Source organism: Prunus persica, chromosome G8 (genome assembly GCF_000346465.2).
Source record: "Prunus persica cultivar Lovell chromosome G8, Prunus_persica_NCBIv2, whole genome shotgun sequence".
In the NCBI taxonomy this organism is placed as follows: Eukaryota; Viridiplantae; Streptophyta; class Magnoliopsida; order Rosales; family Rosaceae; genus Prunus; species Prunus persica.
Window position 1 is genome coordinate 16804977 of NC_034016.1, and position 24225 is coordinate 16829201.

The 24225-nt window shown below is 36.7% G+C and overlaps 5 protein-coding genes across 6 annotated transcripts; 2 read left to right on the forward strand and 3 right to left on the reverse strand.

The window, feature by feature from the left end:
- On the reverse strand, positions 144-8610 carry LOC18768173 (pentatricopeptide repeat-containing protein MRL1, chloroplastic). 2 transcript variants are annotated; one of them, XM_020570266.1, is made up of 18 exons: positions 7132-8610; positions 6830-7031; positions 6460-6523; positions 6238-6382; positions 6041-6153; positions 5401-5529; positions 5080-5253; positions 4788-4952; positions 4352-4492; positions 3702-3801; positions 3472-3580; positions 3273-3364; positions 2581-2665; positions 1907-2138; positions 1722-1814; positions 1447-1495; positions 1158-1248; positions 144-968 (listed from the first exon to the last, which is right to left on the reverse strand). In XM_020570266.1, the coding sequence occupies exons 1-18, from the start codon at positions 8093-8095 to the stop codon at positions 737-739; spliced, it is 3180 nt and encodes a 1059-aa protein (XP_020425855.1). In that variant the 5' UTR covers positions 8096-8610; the 3' UTR covers positions 144-736. The 2 variants fall into 2 exon arrangements, with proteins under 2 accessions (XP_020425855.1, XP_007199677.1); XM_007199615.2 differs by having other exon boundaries at positions 6041-6156; positions 7132-8609.
- LOC18768142 (agamous-like MADS-box protein AGL62) lies at positions 10147-11319 on the reverse strand. The gene is made up of 3 exons (XM_020553813.1): positions 10775-11319; positions 10462-10648; positions 10147-10239 (listed from the first exon to the last, which is right to left on the reverse strand). Exons 1-3 carry the CDS (start codon positions 11317-11319, stop codon positions 10147-10149), a joined length of 825 nt encoding a protein of 274 aa, XP_020409402.1.
- LOC18766734 (agamous-like MADS-box protein AGL62) lies at positions 15569-16469 on the reverse strand. Its single transcript, XM_007199330.2, has one exon. The coding sequence runs from the start codon at positions 16460-16462 to the stop codon at positions 15635-15637; it is 828 nt and encodes a 275-aa protein (XP_007199392.1). The 5' UTR covers positions 16463-16469; the 3' UTR covers positions 15569-15634.
- On the forward strand, positions 17473-19032 carry LOC18768359 (putative HVA22-like protein g). Its single transcript, XM_020553569.1, has 7 exons — positions 17473-17500; positions 17605-17666; positions 17776-17874; positions 17976-18032; positions 18281-18344; positions 18439-18651; positions 18856-19032. The coding sequence occupies exons 2-7, from the start codon at positions 17635-17637 to the stop codon at positions 19030-19032; spliced, it is 642 nt and encodes a 213-aa protein (XP_020409158.1). The 5' UTR covers positions 17473-17500; positions 17605-17634.
- Positions 21346-23281, forward strand: LOC18768809 (putative HVA22-like protein g). Its single transcript, XM_007200168.2, has 7 exons — positions 21346-21499; positions 21602-21663; positions 21774-21869; positions 21974-22030; positions 22399-22462; positions 22559-22756; positions 23011-23281. The coding sequence occupies exons 2-6, from the start codon at positions 21632-21634 to the stop codon at positions 22754-22756; spliced, it is 447 nt and encodes a 148-aa protein (XP_007200230.2). The 5' UTR covers positions 21346-21499; positions 21602-21631; the 3' UTR covers positions 23011-23281.

A 24225-nucleotide genomic window follows, 5' to 3' on the forward strand; every position in this document is an offset into this window, starting at 1 on the left:
CAAAAGGCCTCAATCTTTTTAGTCAGTCTGAAACTACTCATTTATATATTTGTATTTTATTTTGCCAAGTTTTCGATATTGAAATTTTACATTCTTCAACAACTTGTCTTCCTTATCAATTTATTACCAAATAATTCGGGATAGTGCAAATGAAGGTGTTTTACCTCAGCTATATATCAACGCAGTAATTGACATTGTCATAAGCATACATTTCAACTCCCATGATGGTATTGAAAACGAAGACCATAACTCTATACTGAAAATGGAGGTTTATTTTTTACATCAAACTTTATATTTAACGTGGTCATAAAACATAATCATACATTTTTCAACTCCCATGATGCTATTAAACGGTCATCACCCAGCTGCAACTGCAAGGTACCTACAAAGAGACAGGAAGGGTGGGGTTTGCTGTAGCAAACCATTGAACATCATGCATCTCTCCTCTTTGCAATCCAAGGAGCTTCTTTTCACTCTATTAATCCCCGGCTGTCGCTACTTTTATACGAACTCTCGTTACTCTTCTACAAACTCTATGCAAGGAAGAAACTTTCAACTTCTGGTATCCCATATTCGAAGCAATTTTTGAGAATGGGGTAGCTAGTTAGGCTCGGGGTAGGTATAGGCATGTAAGACTACTGATATAGAAAGTGTAAAGAGCATCAGCCGAAGTTAGGAAAACTGGATTAGATGCTTCTAAACTGTCTACTGGGCAGCATCCATATATTATGTCCCCTTAGTCCAAGGACAGATTGCCAGTTCGAATGTTGCGCTGCTGATGTGTGATTCCTTTCCCTAATTGTAACTGGGATGAGCCGAATTCTCCTGGTTTTCCAGTGAAAGAAGCAAGCTTTGGCTGAAGCCATCTTTTCATGGCCAACCCACTGATTTTTATTTTTCCACGTGATTCATTTCCTTGGTAAGGTATCCCAAGCCTTCTCAATAACGCTGCAACTGACTGGCCAACCCTGTTAAACAAAAGATGCCACATTTGCGTCAACGAAATAAAGAATATACACTTATATAAAATTCCATGAATTCTGGGGGCGAATTCTGATGAAGTGGAAGTGATTTTAAAACATATTTCATCCCAGAAACCTTTGCCCGCAGTTGATCATTCATATCCCTAACTGTAATTGTTAAGTAATAATTTTCACCTTCCTGCAATGTTGATTGTCTTCCCTTTCGGAGACATAATTTGTGTCTTCTCTACGGGCAGTAAAATGGTCATGTTGGGTAACTTTGCACCTGCAAGATATGCAACAACAAAGGAGTAAGATTTAGGCTTTATACAACGGAAAGCTAACCTTTTTTTAAATCTAAATCTTCCATAAATTTTTACAATTTGTCCAATTTTCTGCACTAAACTCATTCAAAGCCGAACTTTTTTTTTTTTTTTTTTTCCAAAGAATTGAATAAAGAGAAAAGAGATGTAGTTTATAGTACCAGCAGCAAGCCGATGTTTGAGACCTTTTAGAACAGTCAAGATGAAGACCTGGCAAATTTCACACAGGAGTTGATGAGTAGCACGTACTATCTAATTTATTATTCTCTTGTTTTGTTTGCGTTTTTTTTGGGGGGGGGAGCGCGGCGGGGTGGGTGGCGGGGGATGGGGGGAATAGATCAGCTACAGCTACTGTTAAGCTCATCAAGTTGACGACAGAATTTTATATTACTAAATAAAGGAAGACAAGCTATCCAACAACAACGCGAGAACTTACCTCAGCAGTGTGAAGTTGCAACTTCCTTGCATCAACAACAACAGGACTTGCTTTGAAGGATACACATGGAACAATTCCAAGAGATGCAGCTTCCTTCAAGTATATGCCATTATAAGATTGTTTCCAATTAGTTTTATAATTGGAATTGTATTGAAAAGCACTGAGAAGTTCAGCTTCCAACTGACCTCAAGTAATGAAAAAGCACGAGGGTCATATTCACCAAACCCATCTATCAATGAACATAGGTTTGAAGGTCTTGATGTCTCGGCAGTTACACCAAGATTCTCAATAAGTCTATTCTTGAATGATGCATCGTAAGGGAGCTGCAAGCATCCCAAAACTTGAGATATAACTTCAACGGTAGGCATAATCCCAGCTACAATCGTTTTGCGGTAGACCATTAAGGCCAGTGATGCCCTATAGAAACAATGCAATAGATAAAAACTGCTCAGAAGACTGATTTTAGCCTAGAAATCAAAATCATGACTTTCTCAAATAAATTAACTCAGGAACATAGCAAACCATGTAAAGCTTTTCAGACGAACATAAAGATATATAAATAAAGAATAATCAAACAAAAAAGTTTCCTTTCAAGATACAGATAAATAATGTTTTAGTTCTTTTTTCATGCTTACTTATTGGGGTCAGAAAACTCTCTACAAATGCATAACTTTATAGACAAGTACAGAACCGACAGTCTCAAAATCAATAAAATAACTCTTGCTGCTACATTTTTTGAGAAAAATTCACACATACAAAATAAGTGACGAGCATTTTCCAAGTACATTATGTTGCTTTCCTAGTTCCCCACAACAAAACATGTCTAATGATCATCACATAGAGTCCAAGAATCAAATACCATTTGCTATCAACTTGTGGTCGATCACGCGACAAGACAGGTTCACCAAGTGAGCATGCCTTCTCAGATCTCCGCAAGCACATGCCTTCAAAAAGATCAAATGTAAGGAGAATAAAAATGTATGAAAGACAACACACTGCAATAATTCAGAATATGAAGATGTGAATATGTTTGAAAACCCCAAATGCCAAATGAAGTAAACTGTCCAATTCAAATTTCCTTGAAGCTCAAATAATAAAGCACAGAATCAAAGCATGCTATGTATAACTCATATGTAAAAAGAAATAATTGAACACAAGAAAAGTTGTTATGTAACGATGTTGGAATGTTCTAATTAAATTGTATTTATGTCTCTAACTATCTTTGACCTTAGTAATGATTTGGATTATGATTTTCAAGTTGTAAATTTTAGTGGAAACATCAGAATAGTAGGAAGCCAAGCTTCTGATTATCTAGCTAGACTAGACTTCCAACGAACCAAATGAAAAAAAGTTTCGAAGAGCATTTCCCTAGAGCTGGATTGAAGGTTATTATCATCAAATTCACACGTTAGGCCATCTTGTTTTTATTTCCTCAATACAATGGAGAATCATCTCGCAAATCATTGTGAGACAAAATGAACCTATATTCATTCAGATATCAGAGCCAAACAGACAAAAAGAATTTTGTAACTAACTATACTGTAAACTCACCAATGATGCATCTACACATGACAAGGTTTGGAGCAACCCCATCCTTTTCGGCTTGAGAAAGGAGCATGTGGCCAGCTTCTAGATCATCCTTTCTGCAAACAGGGTGCACAATTAAACAGGTGCAAGTTTTGAGTTTTACTGCAGACAAGAATACACGCCAACATTGTCTTTAACACTGCATCAACTCTAGAAGACTCACTTTTCACTTGCCACTAGAAGTATGGAGTATGTTATGCTGTTGGGATGCAATCCAAATCCTTTCATTTCGGATAGAACTTCCATAGCCTTCTGTAGTTGATCCCCATCACCTGAAGTGTGATTATTGGCATCTCAATCAAGTTTAGCTAACACACACACATATTTTATATACACGCCTCAGATAATGTGACAGTTCAGGAAAAGGAAATAAGGTAACATTTAGAGACTTACACAGGGCAGTGATCAAAGCATTGACAGTTGAAACAGTTTTCTCAATTTTAGTGGATTTGAGATATTCATAGAGCTCCAGTGCTTTATGCCAGTTTTTGGCCTGAAACAAGGAATACCCAATTTATTAAATATTTAAGCATTCTTACCAGCATTAAAGAGTTTACACTAACGGGAAATAAGTTGGGCAGTTCAGCAGAGGATTTTTCTCTCCATCACCTGACTACACAATTACTTTGCTTATATGGAGCTCATTTAGAATTATAAGCCCCTATTTTCAGCATCAGGGAAAAGTAACGTTTCAAACAGCATGTTACATCTTTGGATTGAAAAGACAATAACAATTTTTTTTATAACAAAAAATTTTAGAACTAATAGGAAGCATTCTTAAGAACAAATAAAAGCTTCCAGGAACTGTCGAGGGATAGAAGGTAGGAAAACCAACACAACTATAAGAATAATTTTTTATTTATTTAAAAAAATAGTACAAAACCCTGTCTGGTTTCTTAATTTGGGTTTTTATTGGACGATTCTGAATTTATATTCATCTTCATTTTGCATGCTTGGACCAATAACCTATATGAAAAAATACGCCTAATTTTCTTTTATAGGAAAAAAAATGTCTACCGCAGAATTGCTTATGTGAGACATACATTGCTACAGGCTCCCATCAATGAGCTGTATGATACAGTTCCAACTTGTATTCCTTGATTTCTAGCTTCTTGTAGGATTTCAAAGGCAGCATCTAGTTTTCCAACATGCCCAGCAACATCTATTAATGCACTGAGAAACATCTGTACGAACACCAGAAGCTTATGTAAGCAATCATGACATGTATCAGAGAGGAGTAATTTTAGTGATGATGACTGAATGCGAAGATCACATCAACGACAATAGATAAGCCAGCTGTTTTTCCCCTTCTAATTCCCGAGCTTATCTAAACCCTTTTAATTCCCTAGCTTATCTAAACCAACTAAATTTAGTGGCGACTAGATTTTGTAAAACTTAGACAGCACTAACACAATCCCAACTCCAAAATGACTTGCAAGTCAACATGTCATGGGAAAGATCTAATTCTGAAAAAATCACCTCATCAGGGACCACGCCTTTCCTAGTCATATCACTATACACATTGCACGCAAACTCCCAATCACCTGTCTGGCTGCAACAGTTAACAGCTATGGTGTAAACCTCGGAGGAGCCCTTTATCTTATATTTGTGGACCATCTTATATACTTCCCGTGCTCGATCAACCTACAAGAAATGCACCAATCTAAGTTGATTAAACATAAAAGTAAGACATAGGAGTAGAAACACCACATGCACCACAAATGTGAAGAAACTGACCCTGCAACTACTGTAAGAAAATGGCAAACCGTACCTGACCAGCATTTGCACATGCCTTTATTAGTGCACCGACAGTTGTGTGATCAGGTTCTATAGGTTGTGTTTCTGCCATCATCTCTCCTAAGACATCAAAAGCACGATCAACTGCTCCTGATTGACCACATGCAGTAATAAGCGCATTGAATACAACTCGATCTGGCTTCACTTTCTACTGCATGTAACATCTTATCAGCATTGAAACTTATTCACTATCCAGGAAGAAACAAGAAACAACATCCTTTCTCAGAAACAAAGAACTTGATAGAGTAATAGTAACTATGGATAGATATTGTAAAGTTTCTCATTCTAATAGTACCTTAGACCTCATTATCCCATAAGCACCAAAAGCCTTGGCCACTTCCCCAGCTCTGCCACAACCATCAATAAGTGCCCCATATGTGTGAACATTTGGTTCTACTCCAGCATTAACCATCTCATGAAAAACCTTTGCAGAAGAAAAAGATAAATGTAGTTGAAATACTATGGGAAACGCAGAGAAAAACGGATATGCAGAGGTTATGTTAAAAAATATATCTAAAATTGAAGATAGCAATTTACCAACTGGGCACTCATTAGTTACAGGATTCATGAATGAAAAATGTAATGAAGAAATCAATACTCAGCTTCAATGAAATCAAGTTTAAAGCTTCAGTAAATTCAAAAGGCTGGTACTCAAATTCTATTTGAGATGTAGATGAGATTTAATTATATCGAATTCAGGGATTACAAACAGAATGTCAACCTGATGGTCAAAGTTTTGTTTAAAGGGATGGACATATCAGCTTCAATTCTTTCTACATATAAAGCAAGCCAAACAAGCAGAACTTGCCACCCTGGCAGCTACTGGGACTAAAATTGGTAATACAGTAAAACTTCATTTCAGAAATATTGGGCTAAAAACTCGAAGTATGCATGCCACTGAGAGCTGAAAGAAACCAAAATGAAAGATATCATACATCAAACATCGTGTAAACTTTTCCACTTTTACCGCATGTTGATATCAGAGTAGTATAAAGTTTGCAATCAGGCTTCATTCCAGCCTCCCGGACAAGTCGCAGAACATGGAAAGCTTCTAAAACCACAAAAAAGATATCAGGAACTTATTTTGCACCAAATAATTAATAGCTGTGGTAAATTGTATAAATGAATTTACCCTCTGAATCTTGAGAACTTGCACAGACAGTCATAAGCATATTATATGTACTCAAGGTTGGATTTGGAATCAGTTTGATGAAACGGAAAGCTTTGTCAACAGCCTTTTGCGATTTGCAGATTTCAAAAAACCTTGCATGATAAACCTGATGCCAGAGAACTTAGTAAAATAGAGAAACCCAACATACAAGAACAAATCATTAACAGAAGGTTGCATCCTTACCTTATTCATATCCAACAAACCCCTTCTTTCCAAATCTTCAAGCAATTTTAAAGAGTCGCCTAGCCTAAGAAGCCCATATTATTCAATGATCAGCTTCTAGAAAAGAAATTTGGAGAAGGGGAAAGACTGCTACGTGAAAATTCAAATCTAGGGGTTTATATTAGTACTATTTAGAGTTAAATTGCATAAAACTGTGTTTCTACAGAGAAAGAAGAAGAGGAAGTACACGGATTCACTTTGGTTAATTATATCTAGTCATTTCAAACCAGTGCAAACTCCTTTTCAAAAACCAAATCCATTTTGTTAAACTCCTAAAGCCAAATGGACCATAAAGGTATTTTATAACATATATGTGAAAGATAACATGTACCTCCCATCCTTTAGCAAACGATGGTAAGCACTTAATTGCTCTGATAGAAGATCTCTGTCATTTGTATGAATCCCATGAGGGTGGGGAAACTGGGTCATAGTCCCAGAATTCTTTTTAGGCAAATGTCTTACTTCTTTGTCGCTTGAATATCCACTGCCTTTTCCCAAGTCCTTTCTGCTGCGGGTATGGCCTTCTATAGACTCTGAACAAACACTCTTCTTCAGAAAATAGGCCAAAAGTACATTTATTTCTCAAAATTACCATACAAGTATCAAAATATGGTCTTTCTTTCATGGCATTACCTGTAGTGTGATGGGAAGCTTGTGGTATTAAATCCGCCCCTGTCACAGTGATGTTCCTCAAAAAAGAAGATGGCTTTTTACCATTCAAGCTTGCTACAGATTTCGTCTCAGACTTGTTCGACTCATAAAACATGTGAAGCTCTTCTCTCACCGATTCTCTATTGAGTACATGAAAGCTAGTAGCTTCGCCGACTTCATCGCTTTCGCCAACTTCAACGCTTTCCTCATCATCTACAGGAACAGAAGGTGAAGCTACGCCAAAATTAGAATCACTCATTAATTTAGAGAACTCGTCAGAAATTGGGTCACGACCACCATCTTCAGACCGTTCACCCATTAATTTAGAGAACTCTTCCGAAATTGGATCATAATCAACATCTTCAGACCGCTCTGGCTGCTGCAACTGAGTCAACTCAGTGGGAAAACGAAGCGGTTGAAGCACTGCGGTTGATTCAAACACTAAAGGCGCAAGAGACTCCTGCGCAGAATTGTGAAATTGCAGCACCGGTGCCTCTATTTCTTCAATCTTTCCGTTCAAAGCATCAAAACCAAGAATCTGATTTTCGCGGATTGGTAGCTGGCTACTGACCTCTTTGGCGTCTCTAACCTCTCTGAGCTCTCTAACTCTAGCATCGAGATTCTTCTTGGACTTGAATGGCCGATTGAAGTAGACGACGGAGACAGCAGAGAAGGTAACGATGGCGACGACGACGAGAAGCGAATGCGGGTCCAGAGAGGCCTTGATGAGAAACTTCGAGGGAGGGGAGCGATGGTCCCCGGCCAGGCTTCGGCGTTTTCTAAGAGAGCGAAGATCGCCGGAGAGCGGTCGGAGACTATGGCCACCGCAGCCGAGGAAGTGTCTGCGAATTGATGGGAGAGAGGAGGAGAAGGAAGAAGAAGAAGAAGAAGATAGAGGAGTGCATGAGATTAGTGTTAAGGTTTGAGGCTTGGCAGAGAAGCTCATCTCCTCGGGAGAGACGAAGAAGAGCAGAGGAGGAAGCTCTGTGTGGCCTATCAGCTCTGTGAGGGAGTGACGAGAGTGAGAGTGAGAGAAGCTCTCATATCATGATTCATAACCAACTGCCTGGTCCTCTCTTTATTTAATCTGTTATTTTGCTCATCCATATGTTGCTGACGTGGCGCAATTCCTGGTTACAGTTTGGCTTTTATTATTTTATTTATATTTATTTTGTTTCGTTCGTTTGCTGGTTTCAATTTTTTTCCTGTTGGGGCCAGTCGTATTTGCCGCGGATTTCTTTAATTCTTTTATTGGCCCAAGAAAAAGCCCAATCCAAAATCTCTTTAGCCTTTTGTTTTGTTTTGTTTTTTTTTGTTTTTCCAGCACAAGTGAGGTCTAAACTACAAAAAGAGGTGTTTGGAGGCCAATTTAGCATAATTTTCCTAATTTTTTGGAATGATTACATATTAGATTTTAAATGATGAAAAGATCTATATAGAGGACAAAATGCCATGAAAACCTCATGTCTACACCTAGCTTCGTCCCTGCTCATGCATTGCAATCAAAACACCTAAATTGTGAACCTAGTTTCGTCCCTGCTCACGTATTGCAATCAAAACACTTCAATTGTGAATCGTGGGCAACATATATTTAGGTCAATCTTTGACCGCGGGTTCATAAGTAGGGGTAGACATGTAAATTACAATATAGTTCATAATTAACTAAGTATGTTTGCCTAGTTTGATGGAAGTTGGTCATGTAATGGAATTTACAATTGTAAGGAGAGGAAAGTAGAGTATGGCACCCATAGAGAGTTGTTTATGGAAGATGGGGTTTGATATAGTTTTTGTAAACTTACAATTAGACTTGACTAATGTAAAAGAGACATGATTATTATTTACTAAATTCCGATCCATGCAAGTTAGAACATGTATGTTGAACATACAAGTAGAAGATCGAATTTGGTAGCTAGTATGTAGTCCGTGCTAACTTAATTTATTTTTTTTATCCTATTTACCTTATAAGGAAATGTTATGATCATACTTCATCGTCCAATAAAACGTACGTACTTATAACTGGCATATTCGATATTCGTGTTGAGAATATATAATTGTCTTTTATTACAATGCATCTCACTTATCCATGCAAGTGGTTAATTATGGTTTTCTAATATGGCTTTTATTTTTTGTTTTTGTTTTTTCAATTGGATTAGGGGGTATGAAGTGGAAGAAATAGAAAGGAAAAAATTATATATTAATGACTATAAAAATATTAACTAAACCTTAAGAATAATTTCAAAATGAATATGTAAAAAGGGAGTGTAAGTGGACGAAAGAGGAGTGGGAAAATCAGCACCCAAAAAAATTATGTATTAATCACTATACAAATTTCCTACCTTTCTATTTCTTATATTAATTTTCACTTTTTGTTGTAAAGTGTAATGGGAAGTGCATTTTTTGAGCAAACAAACATAGAGGAGAAATCATTCTCAACATCTCTTGTAAAGGTCATAACCTCTCAAATAATTCTCAATATAAAGAGAGATGTTATATTAATTCTCACATAATTAAAGAGAGCTAGCTAGTATTTCAAAACAAGAAATGAAAAAAAATATAATTAAAAGAATAATATTGACATAAAAAATTTTATTGGTCATAAATATCAATAAACTATATCATTAAATTATTGCACATTCTGCTGAGCATATATTAAGCATTTTCTCAATAAATTAATTTGCTAATCAAACAGGATGTGTCAATTAGTACATTAATTTCTCCCCAATATGTTTGAAAATAAAGAAAGTTAAAAGAATTTCATAAAAAGAAAATTTTAAATGAAATTGGTAAGTGTCAAAATTTCATTTGTTATGAGGAGGAGCGCCTCCTCAAATTTAAGGAGCCAAGCTTTTTATTATATAAAACTCTAAATCAAAACACATAAAATGTCATTAATTTGATTAGCCAAACGGCATAGTTGCGACAACCACTGGACTCTTGATGATTAAAATACAAATTAGCTAATGCTTATTAAAACCCTCATCACCATATATAAAAACTTCACAGAAAACCTCCACCAAGATTAGGGTTCCAGTCACTGAGAAACATAGGATCGCCATTGAACCCAACATTGTTAGGCTGGTCTGGAGGAGCCTGCATAATAGACTCAGCTCCATTGAAATTGAAACCAAGATTGTTAGGATGATCAGGTCCATTGAAATTGAAGCCAAGATTGTTAGGCTGATCAGGAGGAGCCTGCATAACAGGCCCAGCTCCATTGAAATTGAAGCCAAGATTGTTAGGCTGATCAGGAGCCTGCAAAACAGGCTCAGCTCCATTGAAATTGAACCCAAAATTGTTTGGCTGGTCAGGAGCCTGCATAACAAAATCATTTCCATTAAAATTGAACCCAACATTGTTAATCTCAGGATTAGCCAAACCTTGGAGGCCAGAAGGCCCAGCAGCAGCACTGGAAGAAGAGCTCCCCACAAAAAAATTATTGTGAGCAGGGTTTGCACTTTGGGCAGCAGCACTAGAAGAGGATCTCCCCACAAAATAATTATTGTGAGCAGGGTTTGCACTTTGGGCAGCAGCACTAGAAGAGGAGCTCCCCACAAAATAATTATTTTGAGCAGGGTTTGCACTTTGGGCAGCAGCACTAGAAGAGGAGCTCCCCACATAAACATTAGGATTGTGAGGAGGGTTTGCAGTTTTGGCTGCAGCAAGTTTCTGTTTAGCCTGATCAGCCACTTTGGACCTCAACTGCATAAGAGAAGCCCTCAGAATCTCCATCGTGTCCAAGTCCAACTCCTCCACTGGTCCCTGCAACCCGCACTCCGCTTGGCTGGCCTTCAATAACTGGGTCAGCTCTTCCCCCCGCTTCCTTTCGCCCTCGATGCGCTCCATCACCTGTGTGAGCTCAGCGTTGAGCTCATTCAGAGTCGTGTGGGAGCACGCCTCAACGATCTGCTGCATATCGTGATTAAGGGGCTGACGAGAGGGTCTGCCCTCATACTTGTCCAACACCTCCTCGATGGACGGGTGGCCAAAGCAAAAGGCCTTCTTGCCTGGCGAGAAGACAATGAGGCCGAGCTCTGTACCACACAGGGTACTGAGCTCGCTGGCCTTTTTGAAAAGTCCTGCCCTTCTCTTGGAGAATGTGACTTGGAGATTGGTCTCATTCTCCATTTTCACCATCTGCAATTTTTGGCGACCCCTACATATCCTTGGCATGGCTAACCCTTGGTTTGTTGTGTATGTCCGGTGGGCTTAAAGGGGGTATTTATTGACGCTTGTGTACATAGCAATTTAGGGTTTAGAAGGTTAATCTGACCTAAATAATTATCAATCTTTGCTGTCATTGTTCTTTTCTAATTTGTATATGTAGTTACTGAGATACTAGTTTGGGAGAAATTTAAATCCTTTTGTTCTTAGCATACATGGTAGGCACTTCATGAATTTTTATACACTAAATACCATTCTAAACTATTACACTCATTTCTTACTCACCAGTCACAACACATGCATGCATGAGGAAAAGTGCCAGACAATTGCTAGATTGCCTATAATCTTATCCTCCTCCTTACTTCATTCTTGGCTTTGTTCGGAGTTTCCAAAGAAAGAAATTTTGATAAAATATGACAACACAAATTAAATCTAGAAATTTAATGTTAAGCGAGGAGATAAGAGCATCTACACAATAATACTACCGTATCACCAGCTGGCATTGCTGATTGATACTACGGTCCAACAAAATTTAACTATATGTACATCTTTTACAGTCAACAACAAACCTAATAGATTGTCGTTAACACTTAACCACCATCACCATCGCTGAGAAAAATACAAACATATACTCCCTTGGAAAAATACAACTCAAAACTTGCATATATATTTTAAACTAAAATTTAACTAAAAAATAAAGAGCATGATTGTAGATGCTCTAAGAAGGTGGTTTAAGGAGCCCATTGCGTATGCTCTAACAAATTATTAATCATACTAGACTTGGGAATTTAATTAATTAAAGGGTTTTTATTTTATTTTTTTGGCAATATGACTAGCAATATGTTCTTCCTTTCACGGCAATATGAATTTTTCCTTCCACAGACTCTAAATGAACACCCTTACATAAAGTCAGTAACTTCGGAAACTCAAATTTTCAGGGACTTTAGAAAAGTATGCCCAAAAAAATACATTTATACATTTCTCAAATTTACCATACCAAACGACGGCCGGTCTTCCTTTCAAGTTTCATGGCATTACCTCAGTAGTGTGATGGGAAACTTTTGCACCTGTCACCTGCTACAGATTTCATCACAGACTTGTTTGCCTCATAAAACATGAAGCTCGCCTATTCTCCAAGAAGTACATGAAGGCTAGTAGCTTCACCAAATTCACCAATTAACTTCAACACTTCCCTCATCATTGACACAAATAATGCTCCCGTAAACACGAAATTCCACCTTTAGTTGAAGCACTACGGTTGATTCAAACACCAAAGGTTAAAAAAGACTCTTGCGTAGAATTGTGAAATTACAACATCGGGTTTAAGAGCACTTCCACCCATTTTTCATGGTTAAAAATAAGGGGAGGCAAGGGAATTACTATTCACGTAAATAGTGTCTGCCCTAGCAATTTTTTTGACGCATTCCCATCCATTGCCACGGCAACCTAATGGCAACCACTATTTACATGAGATATGATGAGATGAATATGTATGGATTTTGGTGTGGGAAGTGAAAAACATGGCTAAGTATTTATAGAAAAAATAAAATAAAATTCCTGGTATTTTTTCTAATTTTTTGGTATTTAAATTGACCGCTGATATCAACATGACGTCAACTTGTCCAGGCCCCAGGCAAGTCTTGCCTTTGAACTTGCCCAGTTTCATGAAGCCCACTTCTTGCCATGATAATTTTTCCTTGGTGAGAAATGTTTTTAGATCTAAACCCCTTTTGCCATAACTCTAATTCTTCAAATTTTCATTTCATAAGGGACAAAACCAAGAACTTGCTGCTTGTGGATTGGTAACTGTTAGTGTTGTCGGAGGATTTTTTACATAAAATTTCCCAAACACTGATGGACCTAAATGGAGACCTAGCTATCAGTGCAAGCTTTTGTTTTCATTTTTTTTAGGCTATTGTATGTTTTATTTAATCACAGTTAGGCCCAAATAATTGCAATGCAAAATCTTTTTACCCAATTTTATTTTCCACCATGGTTTATATTTTCCACCAACCTATCATTTTTTTCCTTTGTTTTGGTTATACCATATAGAAGGGAGGAAAAGATAGTGATTTATTGTAATGCTATGTTTGAAAACATTTTCTCTTCACTTGAGTTAACACCCAGAGTGCCTATTAGCCTATATAGTAATCCTATCCTCCTCCTGAATATGTCTTTGGTTGGAGTTGCCAAAGAAAGAAATTTATATTAAATATGACAACACAGATTAAATCTGGAAATTCAAAGTGTTAGGTGAGGAGATAACAAATAATTAATCATAATGGACTTGGCTATTTACTTAATTAAAGGTTAACTTAGGAACTTGTTTTGTTGAATATTTGTCCGACATTGGAAGCTTAAAAAAATTTTACTTTGGTTTATAAGGAGCTGAGTCACTCTCCCCTCCTCACCCCAAAAAAATTACCAATTAATTTTAAAGTGGAACCTCAACTTCCTTTATGGTATCAAAGCTCAAATAAAAGACATTTTGAATTTGACTACCGAAGGTGAAAGATTTAATATCATTTTTTTACTTTCCATAATGAAAATAATGAAAACTAAGTACGTGTATGGTAAACCCTAGGATCCAAAGACAATTCGAAAATAATTTGGTAACTTAATGATTATTTGCACAATATAAGTTAGAGCGCGTATGTTGAGCATGCACGTAGAAGATAGACTTTATAAGCTATTACGAAATCGGCACTGTTGTCATTCTCTACTTAATTATTTTTTATCATATCTCTTATAAGGAAATCATATCATATCTCGTCGTGTAATAAATATACTTACAACTGGCATATTTGATATACGTATTGACTATATATAATTTCCTTTTAATAAAATGCACGTATGTTAAATAGGGTTTTGTGAGCTCACTTAGTAGCTACTTTATTTTTCGTTTTTTTTTTCCGTAAATGATAATTTTTTTTTTCTATTGAGTGAGAGGATTTAGGGGAGGTGGAGCAGAAAGAGGAGAGCAATCCACATATAAAGCAAAATGCTTTTCTAGTTAAATTTTCAGAAAATAAAAATCCGAAATTGCCCCCATTTAAGAAAAAATTTCAGAACACAGCCACTCCATTTTGATGGGACAAATACGTCAAACAATAATCCTTAAAATGAAGACAAAAAAAAAGGGGGGGGGGGATATAAGAGTGCATGCCAAATAATTTCCAACGAGTTATAGTTTTAAATTTATTTTTTTGGTTTACGATAAATAAATAAATAAACTACTTCTGAGTTCCACCCACGTATATGTTGCTTCTCCTCTACATGCGGTGTCTCTCATAATTTTTCTTCCTAAAGTATGGTTAAGACTAATTTACCTCTCCACTTTTATGTTTGATTTCATCCCTTCAATATTACTTGTATTACTTTTTTTCTTTATTAGTTTTCACCGTTTGTTGTAAAGTGTAATGAGAAGTGTAGTTTTCAACTCTTAAATAAGTATATGCTTCTTTTCATTTTAAGGATTTAGCAGTAGGCCTTGCGTGCATAGTCATACTTTCATTACTAGAAAACTTCAACATAAGCCATATACTCATGACTTGTATTAATGTTTGTTACAGATTATTCGCGGTGTTGGTTATAGATTGGACACAGATTATGTGACTGTGGTAAAAGCGAATGTTACTATTAAAATTCTGCCACGACAAAGAGTGTATATGGTTCATAAATAACTAATTGTGACTTAGATATTACAAGCCACTGATGCACAGTAACCGTGACCATTACACACTAAGGACCACTATTGGTTCACCGTGGCTAAGCAACCGTGGCCTTAGCCACTTTTTCCAGTAGTGTTAGTGCCAGTATTACTTTCACTAAATTTGCATCAAGTAGAGAGCTAGCTAGCATTTGAATACTTTACATAAAAGCAAAACTATATCATTATTGTACATTCTGATGAGCATTAATTTGCTAATTCAACAGTATGTGTCAATTAGTACAACATATCCGATAGTTCTTTGAACCACATTTCACATAACTAAAAACGAATGGTCAAAATGATATTGGATAAAAGGCATAATTTTTCAACCTGATCTGATATCGATATATACACCAAACACAATGCCAGTATATATAAATAAATAAAATACATATTTTTTTAAAAAAAATTTGATGAGCCAAACGGCTTAGTTGATACAACGATAGTACTCTTATTAAGAAACAACTTCTGATAGTTCATGACAATCTGAAATTTCAAAAAAAAACATAAGACACAACAGAACAACACAGATCGATCACTCTGTTTTCTCAGTGGCCGCCAGTGCTGGCTTATTAATTAAATAAAATCATCATCACCTCCGTCACAAATTTTTCAGAGAAAGCCTCCACCGAGGTTAGGGTTCCATCCACTGAGAGGCATGGCATTAGGATTGCCATTGAACCCAACATTGTTAGGCTGATGAGGAGCCTGCATCACATGATCAATTCCATTAAAATTAAACCCAACATTGTTAAAATCAGGATTAACCAAACCTTGGAGGCCAGAGGGCCCAGCAGCAGCAAGGGAAGAAGAGCTCCCCACAAAAAAATTATTGTGAGCAGGGTTTGCATTTTGGGCAGCAGCACTAGAAGAGGAGCTCCCCACAAAAAAATTAGGGTTGTGTTCAAGGTTTGCACTTTCGGCAGCAGAAAGTCTCAATTTAGCTTCATCAGCCACTTTGGACTTCAACTCCAGAAGAGAAGCCTTCAAAGCCTCCAGCTGATCCAATTCCATCTCCTCCACTGGTCCCTGCCACCACTTCCCCTCTTTGTTGGCCTTCATGGACTGGGTCAGCACATCCCCCCATTTTCTTTCTTCCTCGAGGACCTCTAGCACCCGTGTGAGCTCATCAGTGATCTCACACAGGCCTGCAATCCGGTACCCGTCAATAAGCTTCTGCGTTTCGGAATTCAAGATCTGACGCGGGACTGTGCCCTCGAACCTGTCCAACAATGTCTCAATGCCCGGGTGGCCAAAGCAAAATACCTTCTTGCCTGGTGAGAAGACAATGATTGCGATCTCTGCACCACACAGAGTGCAGAGCTCGCTGGCCTTTTTGAAAAGGCCTGACCTTCTCTTAGAGAAGGTGACTTGGAGATGGCTGTCATTCTCCATTTTCACCATATCAACCTTTTGGCGACCCCTAGTCTTCTTCACCATGGCTAACACCAAATGGTTTGTTGTGTGTGTTAGGTGGGATTACAGGGGGTATTTAATTGAGGTTTGTGTACTTAGCATTTTAGGGTTTAGAGGTTTTCCTGAGCTAGATATCTCTTCGTTGTCATTGTTTTTACTTCATTTGTATGTTGTCACTAATATACTAAATCTCAATCTTTTTTTCTTCTTAATTAGCATACATGGTAGGCATTTCATGAATTTTTATACACTAAATACCATTCTAAACCAGTTGCACTCATTTCTTACTCCCCAGGCACATACATGCATGCATTAGGAAAAAGTGACAGACAATTTGGTATTATATTCTTGGCTGGGATAAATATGCCTTTGTTGGAGTTCCCAAATAAAGAAATTTGGATAAAACATGACAAAAAAGAGATTAAATCTGGAAATTTAATGCGTTAGGTAAGGAGAACAAATTGTTAATCTGACATATAATAGACTTGTTAAAAGGCTATTTAACTAATTAAAGGGTATGAATCCAATTCGAAACCTTTTTTTCTTTTGCGGCCGGCGCCGCCTTGATGAACCTTCCGATAGCATTTTACTGAGTACCTGAATAGTGAATTACAAACGTGAGTTAAACTAGTTTGTTAAGACAGTGAATCCACCTCCTTACACTCAAATTCAAATCTTCATTCTTTATAATTTAGAGCATTTTAAATTAAAGATATGAATAGTGGACTTAATTCAAAGATATGTCTGGTCCATGACCAACAGCCCAACCTTCTACTAAGTGTAGGCCTGTGATTTGATTAAAATCTTGGGCCATGTAAGCTAATTATCTGATCCAATTTTGTACAGAAACCCCCAAAAAAAAAAATTTCAAATCCAAAATTCAAATAAACATTTGTCCCGTTGGCAAGCAAAGTAGCGTTTTGGCTTGTATAGCGCCTTTTCGTGCGACGTGTTTGAAGGTTGAAACCAAACCCAAACATGCATATACATATTATGCGACGGTTTTCCGCTGTACTCTATTTCTACTTTCGGGATTTTCTTTCTCCTTCAATCTCTCTTCAGGTAAATTCCCAGGTCTTCTTCTTGTTTTCAATTTGGGTCATCTTTTTTTTTTACCAATTTATTTCTGAACTCACCTTGAACTTTTTTATCTTCATGGTTTTCAGGTTATTTGAAGTTCTGGGTTAATCAAAATAATGCTGGGATCTTTTCTTCCAAGGGTTCTTCTGTACGTAATCAAATGAACCCCAATTGGGTTTTTGACCTAACCCAACCCTAGTGGTGTTAGTTTTCATGAAAGTTATTGTTTGGGTAATTAAATTTTTTATTTACTGCAGGATGGTGTTTGGTTACGCTTATCCGGCTTATGAGTGCTATAAGACTGTGGGGAAGAATAAGCCAGAGATTGAGCAACTTCTGTTTTGGTGCCAATACTGGTATATACATATATGATATATCTATTATGTTATTAATTATGATTCTTTTAACTTTAATTTCCAATTAAAATATTGAATTACTTTTGATGTGGGTTTTGCAGGATATTGGTTGCTATGCTTACTGTGTTGGAGAGATTTGGGGATGCTTTATTTTCATGGTAAACAATTTGCTTCCATAACATTTTATTGAAGCCTTTTTTTGTTACAAAGTATATTTGCAAATCAAGGAGATGTACGACTTGTTTGGATTGGGAGAATCCCATGTGAAGTGTCCGTTATTCACTTATTCTCTGATTGTTTAAATTTTTGTCGATTAGTGATTATCTAATATCACGTGGCAGAGCGTTACATATTTGTGTCATATGATTTTTAATGTCACTTATTGTTTCCTTGTGTTTTTTTGAAGGGTACCAATATACAATGAAGCCAAATTGGCGTTGTTTATATATCTCTGGTCTTCTAAGGAGAAAGTAAGCACTCATTATCATCCTTACTTATAGAATCATGTTTTTATTCTGTCCTTAATAATAGTGATACTCGTGAATGTCTTAATTAACTTTGCAGGGCACGGCCTATCTTTATAATCGCTTCTTCCGAGACTTTGTGGCACAACATGAGGCAGAAATTGATGGTAAGATATTGGAATTCAGAGTTAAGACTAGGGATTTTGCAAACCTATCTTGTCAAATGGCTCTGAATTATGGCCAAAAAGGTGTTTATGAGATTTTGGAGTATGTTTCTTCTCATCAGTCGGCGCCACAGCCTCATTCTGATCAGGTACATTCTTGCCACAGCCAACTCGTGGCCAAAAAGTGTTATATATAACCCAATTAGACACGTTATTATCTTGCTAAATTAAGTTTACGCCGCACATTCAAACAATAATCAACCTGATCAATAGTCGAAATAACATATACTACGAAATCTCTCTCTATATTTAAATAAATTAAGCAGCCCAGCCCCCCTGTGGTTTCTGTGCAGAAGCAAGAGAAGGGCACTGGAAAAGTAATTGTTGCTGGTCAGTCTGAAGCTGAAGCAAGGGACCAAAGAACAACAAACGACTTTGAAGAGAAACCAACTGAATCAGTATCATTGTCTGGAAATGGAACCCCAATTCTTCCCAGCAGAAAACACTGGTTAAAGAAGCTCATCAGATGATGCGTCCAAATTATATTATTTTGGCTTACCAATTTTCAGCCTTTACAAAATACAATTTTATGTCTTGTTAGTCTTAATTACTTCCTCTGTACCTCATGAAAACTAATCAAGACGTACCATACTCATTCTACGTACCACAGCAGGTAACATTGATCCTATTTTTTCGATTTCAAAACTGAAACCCTTTCGAGTCATACAAAAGGAGTGTTGGGATACGTAAGAGTTGAACTACCTAAATATAATAAATTCTTTCAAAGAAACACACCCAACAACATTACTAACAAAGCTCACTAACTCTTTAGTCACCGGCCTAAGAAATTACTAGGGTCAGTCACTTTCATATATGAAAATGACGAATGATATTAATTTTTAATTATTATGACTCGATACATTACGCGTTTATAGGTGAAATGACACATGTTACGCGTCTGACAAACACTCATAAAGTTAAACACACGTTCGAGGACCATATTGTTCTTTGAATCCAATATTTCCACAATTGTTGCTGTCATCTTAACTTGTTCAATCCAATATTCCCTACGACCAGAAAAAACCCAATTTTATTGACCAAAAAAAGTTTTCCAATATCCCCGCCAACATAGAACGGCATGTCGTTTGTCTTTGTTAAAATACCTCATACGACAGTATCCCAACAACCTTGTGAATTCGACAATTCAATGAACTCACCTCGTTTGCAGCAATAAGCTACCCGGTGGACTCTTCCGTAGCCTATCCAGTTACACCACGTGGCAAGTATACATACAGGACACGTATCTAATCAAATTAGCTGGCAGGCTCACGTGTCGCACGGATATGGGCCGACCAAAGTAAGCGAAAGAGCGAAAATCTCACTCCTACGGGGCCCACCTTGTCCGTCAGCCCTCTGTTGGTTTTTTGGTTGAGTCTCCCTAACGGCCCAACATGTCCAAGCCACAGTTACATATAGATTTATAAAATGATGGGTATATGTCTAGGAAATAAAAATTATAGGGACCTATATTGGATAAAGCCTAAATTTTATTCAGAAACCACAAAAGGACACAACAATACAACAAAAAGTAAAATCCAACCATATAATTTTTTAGTGGAAAATGTTGGGAACACTGACTTATATCATGATTTGATTTTTCTTTGGTCTACAAATCAATTCTTTTCTGTGGAAAATTCTTTCGACTTTGTCACTCAAATTGTACAAATATGGTTGTGTGACTTTTAAAAGGCAATGTGATGTGTGGGATGGGCTGCCAATTTTGAAACTTATTAGCTTCTTTGAGATGCCGATGCAGCATTTATGCGTGTGGAAAACACTCGGTGGATTGATCCATTAGAGAAGACAAAATAATTGTGTCATTCGGACAGACTTGGGCAATTGATCCGGCAACAAGTCTTTCAGTCATTTGCCAAGTTGGTCCCTTCAGCCTCGTTTGTTATGGAAGAAGATTGTCTTGGCATGAATTATTCTCAGAAATTATCTTGGACTGAATTGGCTTAAGTTGAATAACACTTAACCGATGTTTGGTGATGCTTAGATTGTGACTAAATTTAAATTGATTAAAATATCAATAAATAGGATGATATATTTCAACTTCTATTCGTCTGTACAAACTTGGATTAAAAATATTCCAAAGTTTTATTTAATAAGGTTTAATTTTTAGGTTTATACGGGTTTTAAATTTGAGAGTATTTGTATCTATTTAAGTGAGTTTTTTGCTATATTTGAAATATTTTACAAAAACTGACATTTTTGAAATTAAGCATCAAATTTTGGCTATTTTGGATAAATTCTCAAGCTAATTATCTGATCCAATTTTGTACAGAAACCCAAAAAAAAAACACAAAATATATATATATATATATATATCATAGAGCTTCCATTGAGGGATCCCTCAAATAAGCTTATTTGAGGGACACCCCTTGTAGGCCCCACTCTGGATTGTATTTCACTAATCCAAACCATCTATTTTGTAGATACTCATTCAAAGATATCCCTACAAAAAATCACTTGAATCCGATATCATTTGACCACTCAATTAAGTTATTGAAATTTTAGCATTTTCTTGAAGTACCGTGTTCATTGATTTTGTAAGACACAATTGGATGTCGAAACGGTTTCCGATTTGTCTAATTTTTTGTTAGGATGATCTATGAATGAAGACCTAAAAAATAGATGGTTTGGATCATTGAGAAAAAAATTATAGGGTACCCTAAAGGGTGTCCCTCAAATAATTTTATTTGAGGGATCCCTCAATTAGAAGGGGCCTGTATATATATAATCCAAAATTCAAATAAATATTTGTCCCGTTGGCAAGCGAAGTAGCGTTTTGGCTTGTATAGCGCCTTTTCGTGCGACGTGCTTGAAGGTCGAAACCAAACCCAAACATGCATATATATACATATTATGAGACGGTCTTCCGCTGTACTCTATTTCTACTTTCGGGATTTTCTTTTCCCTTCAATCTCTCTTCAGGTAAATTCCCAGGTCTTCTTCTTGTTTTCAATTTGGTTCTCCCTTTTTTTACCAATTTATTTCTGAACTCACCTTGAACTTTTTTATCTTCATGGTTTTCAGGTTATTTGAAGTTCTGGGTTAATCAAAATAATGCTGGGATCTTTTCTTCCAAGGGTTCTTCTGTACGTAATCAAATGAACCCCAATTGGGTTTTTGACCTAACCCAACCCAAGTGGTGTTAGTTTTCATGAAAGTTAATTGTTTGGGTAATTAAATTTTTTATTTACTGCAGGATGGTGTTTGGTTACGCTTATCCGGCTTATGAGTGCTATAAGACTCTGGATCATACGCCAGAGATTGGGCGACTTCTGTTTTGGTGCCGATACTGGTATATACATATATGATATATCTATCATGTTTAATTATGATTCTTTTAACTTTAATTTGTAATTAAAATTAATTAATGGTTCACTTTTGATGTGGGTTTGGTAGGATAGTAGTTGCTATGCTCACTGTGTTGGAGAGATTTGGGGATGCTTTATTTTCATGGTAAACAATTTGCTTCCATAACATTTTATTGAAGCCTTTTTGTTACAATGTATCATATTTGCAAATCAAGGAGATGGGAGAATCCCATGTGAAGTGTGAGTTAGCAAATGTAGTAAGTAAATGCGATATATGAGTTCCCTATCGAAATCTTAACCCCTCATTCTCTAGAAATTTTCACACTTATGTCATGGAAGACAGGAGTTAGGAAAGAATGATAACTTTATTTCTATTATTGACTTATTCTCTGATAGCTTAAACTTTTGTCGATTAGTGATTCTCTAATATCACGTGGCAGATCGTTACAAAATTTGTGTCATATGATTTTTTAATGTCACTTATTGTTCCCTTGTGTTTTTTTTTTTTTGAAGGGTACCAATATACAATGAAGCCAAATTTGCATTGTTTATATATCTCTGGTATTGGAGAGAGGAAGTAAGCACTCATCATCATCCTATACTTGTAGAATCTTGTTTTTATTCTGTCCTTAATAATAGTGAATACTCATGAATGTCTTAATTAACTTTGCAGCGCACGGACCATCTTTATAATCGCTTCCGAGAATTAGTGGTACCACGTGAGGCAAAAATTGATAGAATCAGAGATAAGGCTAGGAATTTAGCAAACCAATCTTGTCAAGAGGCTATGAATTGTGGCCGAAAGGGTGTTTGTGCGATTTTGAATTATGTTTCTTCTCATCAATCGGCGCCACAGCCTCATTCTGATTAGGTACATTCTTGCCACAGTTATATTGTAAGATAAGTGACACTGATACACTCGTAGCCTGTACTAATGTAAGTCACAGCCAACTCGTGGCCGAAAAGTGTGATATATAACTCAATTAGACATGTTATTATCTTGCTGAAATTAAATTTAAGCTGCACATTCAAATAATAATCAACCCGATCAATAGTCGAGATAACATAGTACGAAATCTCTCTATATTTAAATAAATTAAGCAGCCCCCTGTGGTTTCTGTGCAGAAGCAAGAGAAGGGCACTGGAGAGACCAAAGACCAACAAGTGACTTTGAAGAGAAACCAACTGAATCAGTATCGTTGTCTGAAAATGGAACCCCAATTCTTCCCAGCAGAAAACACTGGTTAAAGAAGCTCATCAAATTATATTAATGTGGTTTACTAATTTTCAGCCTTTACAAAATATAATTTTATGTCTTGTTAGTCTTAATTACTTCCTCTGTACCTCATGAAAACTAATCAAGACGTAACCATACCCATTCTACGTACCACAGGTAACATTGATCCTATTTTTTCGATTTCAAAACCGAAACCCCTTCTAGTTATACAAAAGGAGTGTAGGGTTACGGAAGAGTTGAACTACCTAAATATCTAAATCATATAATAAATTCCTTCAAAGAAACATACCCAACAACATTACTGATAAAGCTCACTAACTCTTTAGCCACCGGCCTAAGAAATTACTAGGGTCAGTCACTTTCATATATGAAAATGACGTATGGTATCAATTCTTAATTATCATGACTCGATACATCATGTGTTTATAGACAAAATTACACCTGTCACGCGTTTGACGCGCACTCATAAAGTTAACCACACATTGGAGGAACATATTGTTCTTTCAATCCAACATTTCCACAATTGCTGCGGTCATCTTTACTTGTTCAATCCAATATTCCCTGCGACCCAAATAACCCAATTTTATTGACCAAAAAAAGTTTTCCAATATCCCCGCCAACATAGAACGGCACGTCGTTTGTCTCTGTTAAAATACCACATACGACAGTATCCCAACAACCTCGTGAATTCGACAATTCAATGAATTCACTTCGTTTTCAGCAATAAGCTACACGGTGGACTCTTCCGCAGCCTATCCAGTTACACCACGTGGCAAATATACATACAAGATACGTATCTAATCAAATTAGCTAGCATGCTCACGTGTCGCATGGATACGGGCCGACCAAAGTACGCGAAAGATCAGACCCCAAAAAAAAAAAAAAAAAAAAGTAAGCGAAAGAGCGAAAATTTCACTCCTACGGGGCCCACTTCGTCCGTCAGCCTTGCCCTTTGTTGGTTTTTTGGTTGGATCTCCCTAACCGCCCCACGTGTCCAAGCCGCAGTTATCTACATTTGTGACCACAAACCACCCTATCCATCTTTCTTTTAGGTCCTTTGTTTGCTTCTGTTTCATAAATTCGTACTTACTTTATTAAATTTA

What these genes read in the sequence shown, in the direction of transcription:
- LOC18768173 (XM_007199615.2), bottom strand. Translation starts at nt 8,095, where the DNA reads ATGAGCTTCTCTGCCAAGCCTCAAACCTTAACACTAATCTCATGCACT. An exon ending in AAGTTCTCAAGATTCAGAGG is followed by an intron (nt 6,157 to 6,237) that starts GTAAATTCATTT and finishes TTGTGGTTTTAG; the next exon opens with AAGCTTTCCATGTTCTGCGA. An exon ending in TGCTTTGATCACTGCCCTGT is followed by an intron (nt 3,581 to 3,701) that starts GTAAGTCTCTAA and finishes ATCACACTTCAG; the next exon opens with GTGATGGGGATCAACTACAG.
- LOC18768142 (XM_020553813.1), bottom strand. Translation starts at nt 11,319, where the DNA reads ATGCCAAGGATATGTAGGGGTCGCCAAAAATTGCAGATGGTGAAAATG. An exon ending in GCAAACCCTCCTCACAATCC is followed by an intron (nt 10,649 to 10,774) that starts TAATGTTTATGT and finishes CCCTGCTCACAA; the next exon opens with TAATTATTTTGTGGGGAGAT. An exon ending in GAAATGATTTTGTTATGCAG is followed by an intron (nt 10,240 to 10,461) that starts GCTCCTGACCAG and finishes TCTATTATGCAG; the next exon opens with GCTCCTCCAGACCAGCCTAA.
- LOC18768809 (XM_007200168.2), top strand. Translation starts at nt 21,632, where the DNA reads ATGCTGGGATCTTTTCTTCCAAGGGTTCTTCT. An exon ending in CTGTTTTGGTGCCGATACTG is followed by an intron (nt 21,870 to 21,973) that starts GTATATACATAT and finishes TGGGTTTGGTAG; the next exon opens with GATAGTAGTTGCTATGCTCA. An exon ending in GGGGATGCTTTATTTTCATG is followed by an intron (nt 22,031 to 22,398) that starts GTAAACAATTTG and finishes TTTTTTTTGAAG; the next exon opens with GGTACCAATATACAATGAAG.
- LOC18766734 (XM_007199330.2), bottom strand. Translation starts at nt 16,462, where the DNA reads ATGGTGAAGAAGACTAGGGGTCGCCAAAAGGTTGATATGGTGAAAATG.
- LOC18768359 (XM_020553569.1), top strand. Translation starts at nt 17,635, where the DNA reads ATGCTGGGATCTTTTCTTCCAAGGGTTCTTCT. An exon ending in CTGTTTTGGTGCCAATACTG is followed by an intron (nt 17,875 to 17,975) that starts GTATATACATAT and finishes TGGGTTTTGCAG; the next exon opens with GATATTGGTTGCTATGCTTA. An exon ending in GGGGATGCTTTATTTTCATG is followed by an intron (nt 18,033 to 18,280) that starts GTAAACAATTTG and finishes GTTTTTTTGAAG; the next exon opens with GGTACCAATATACAATGAAG.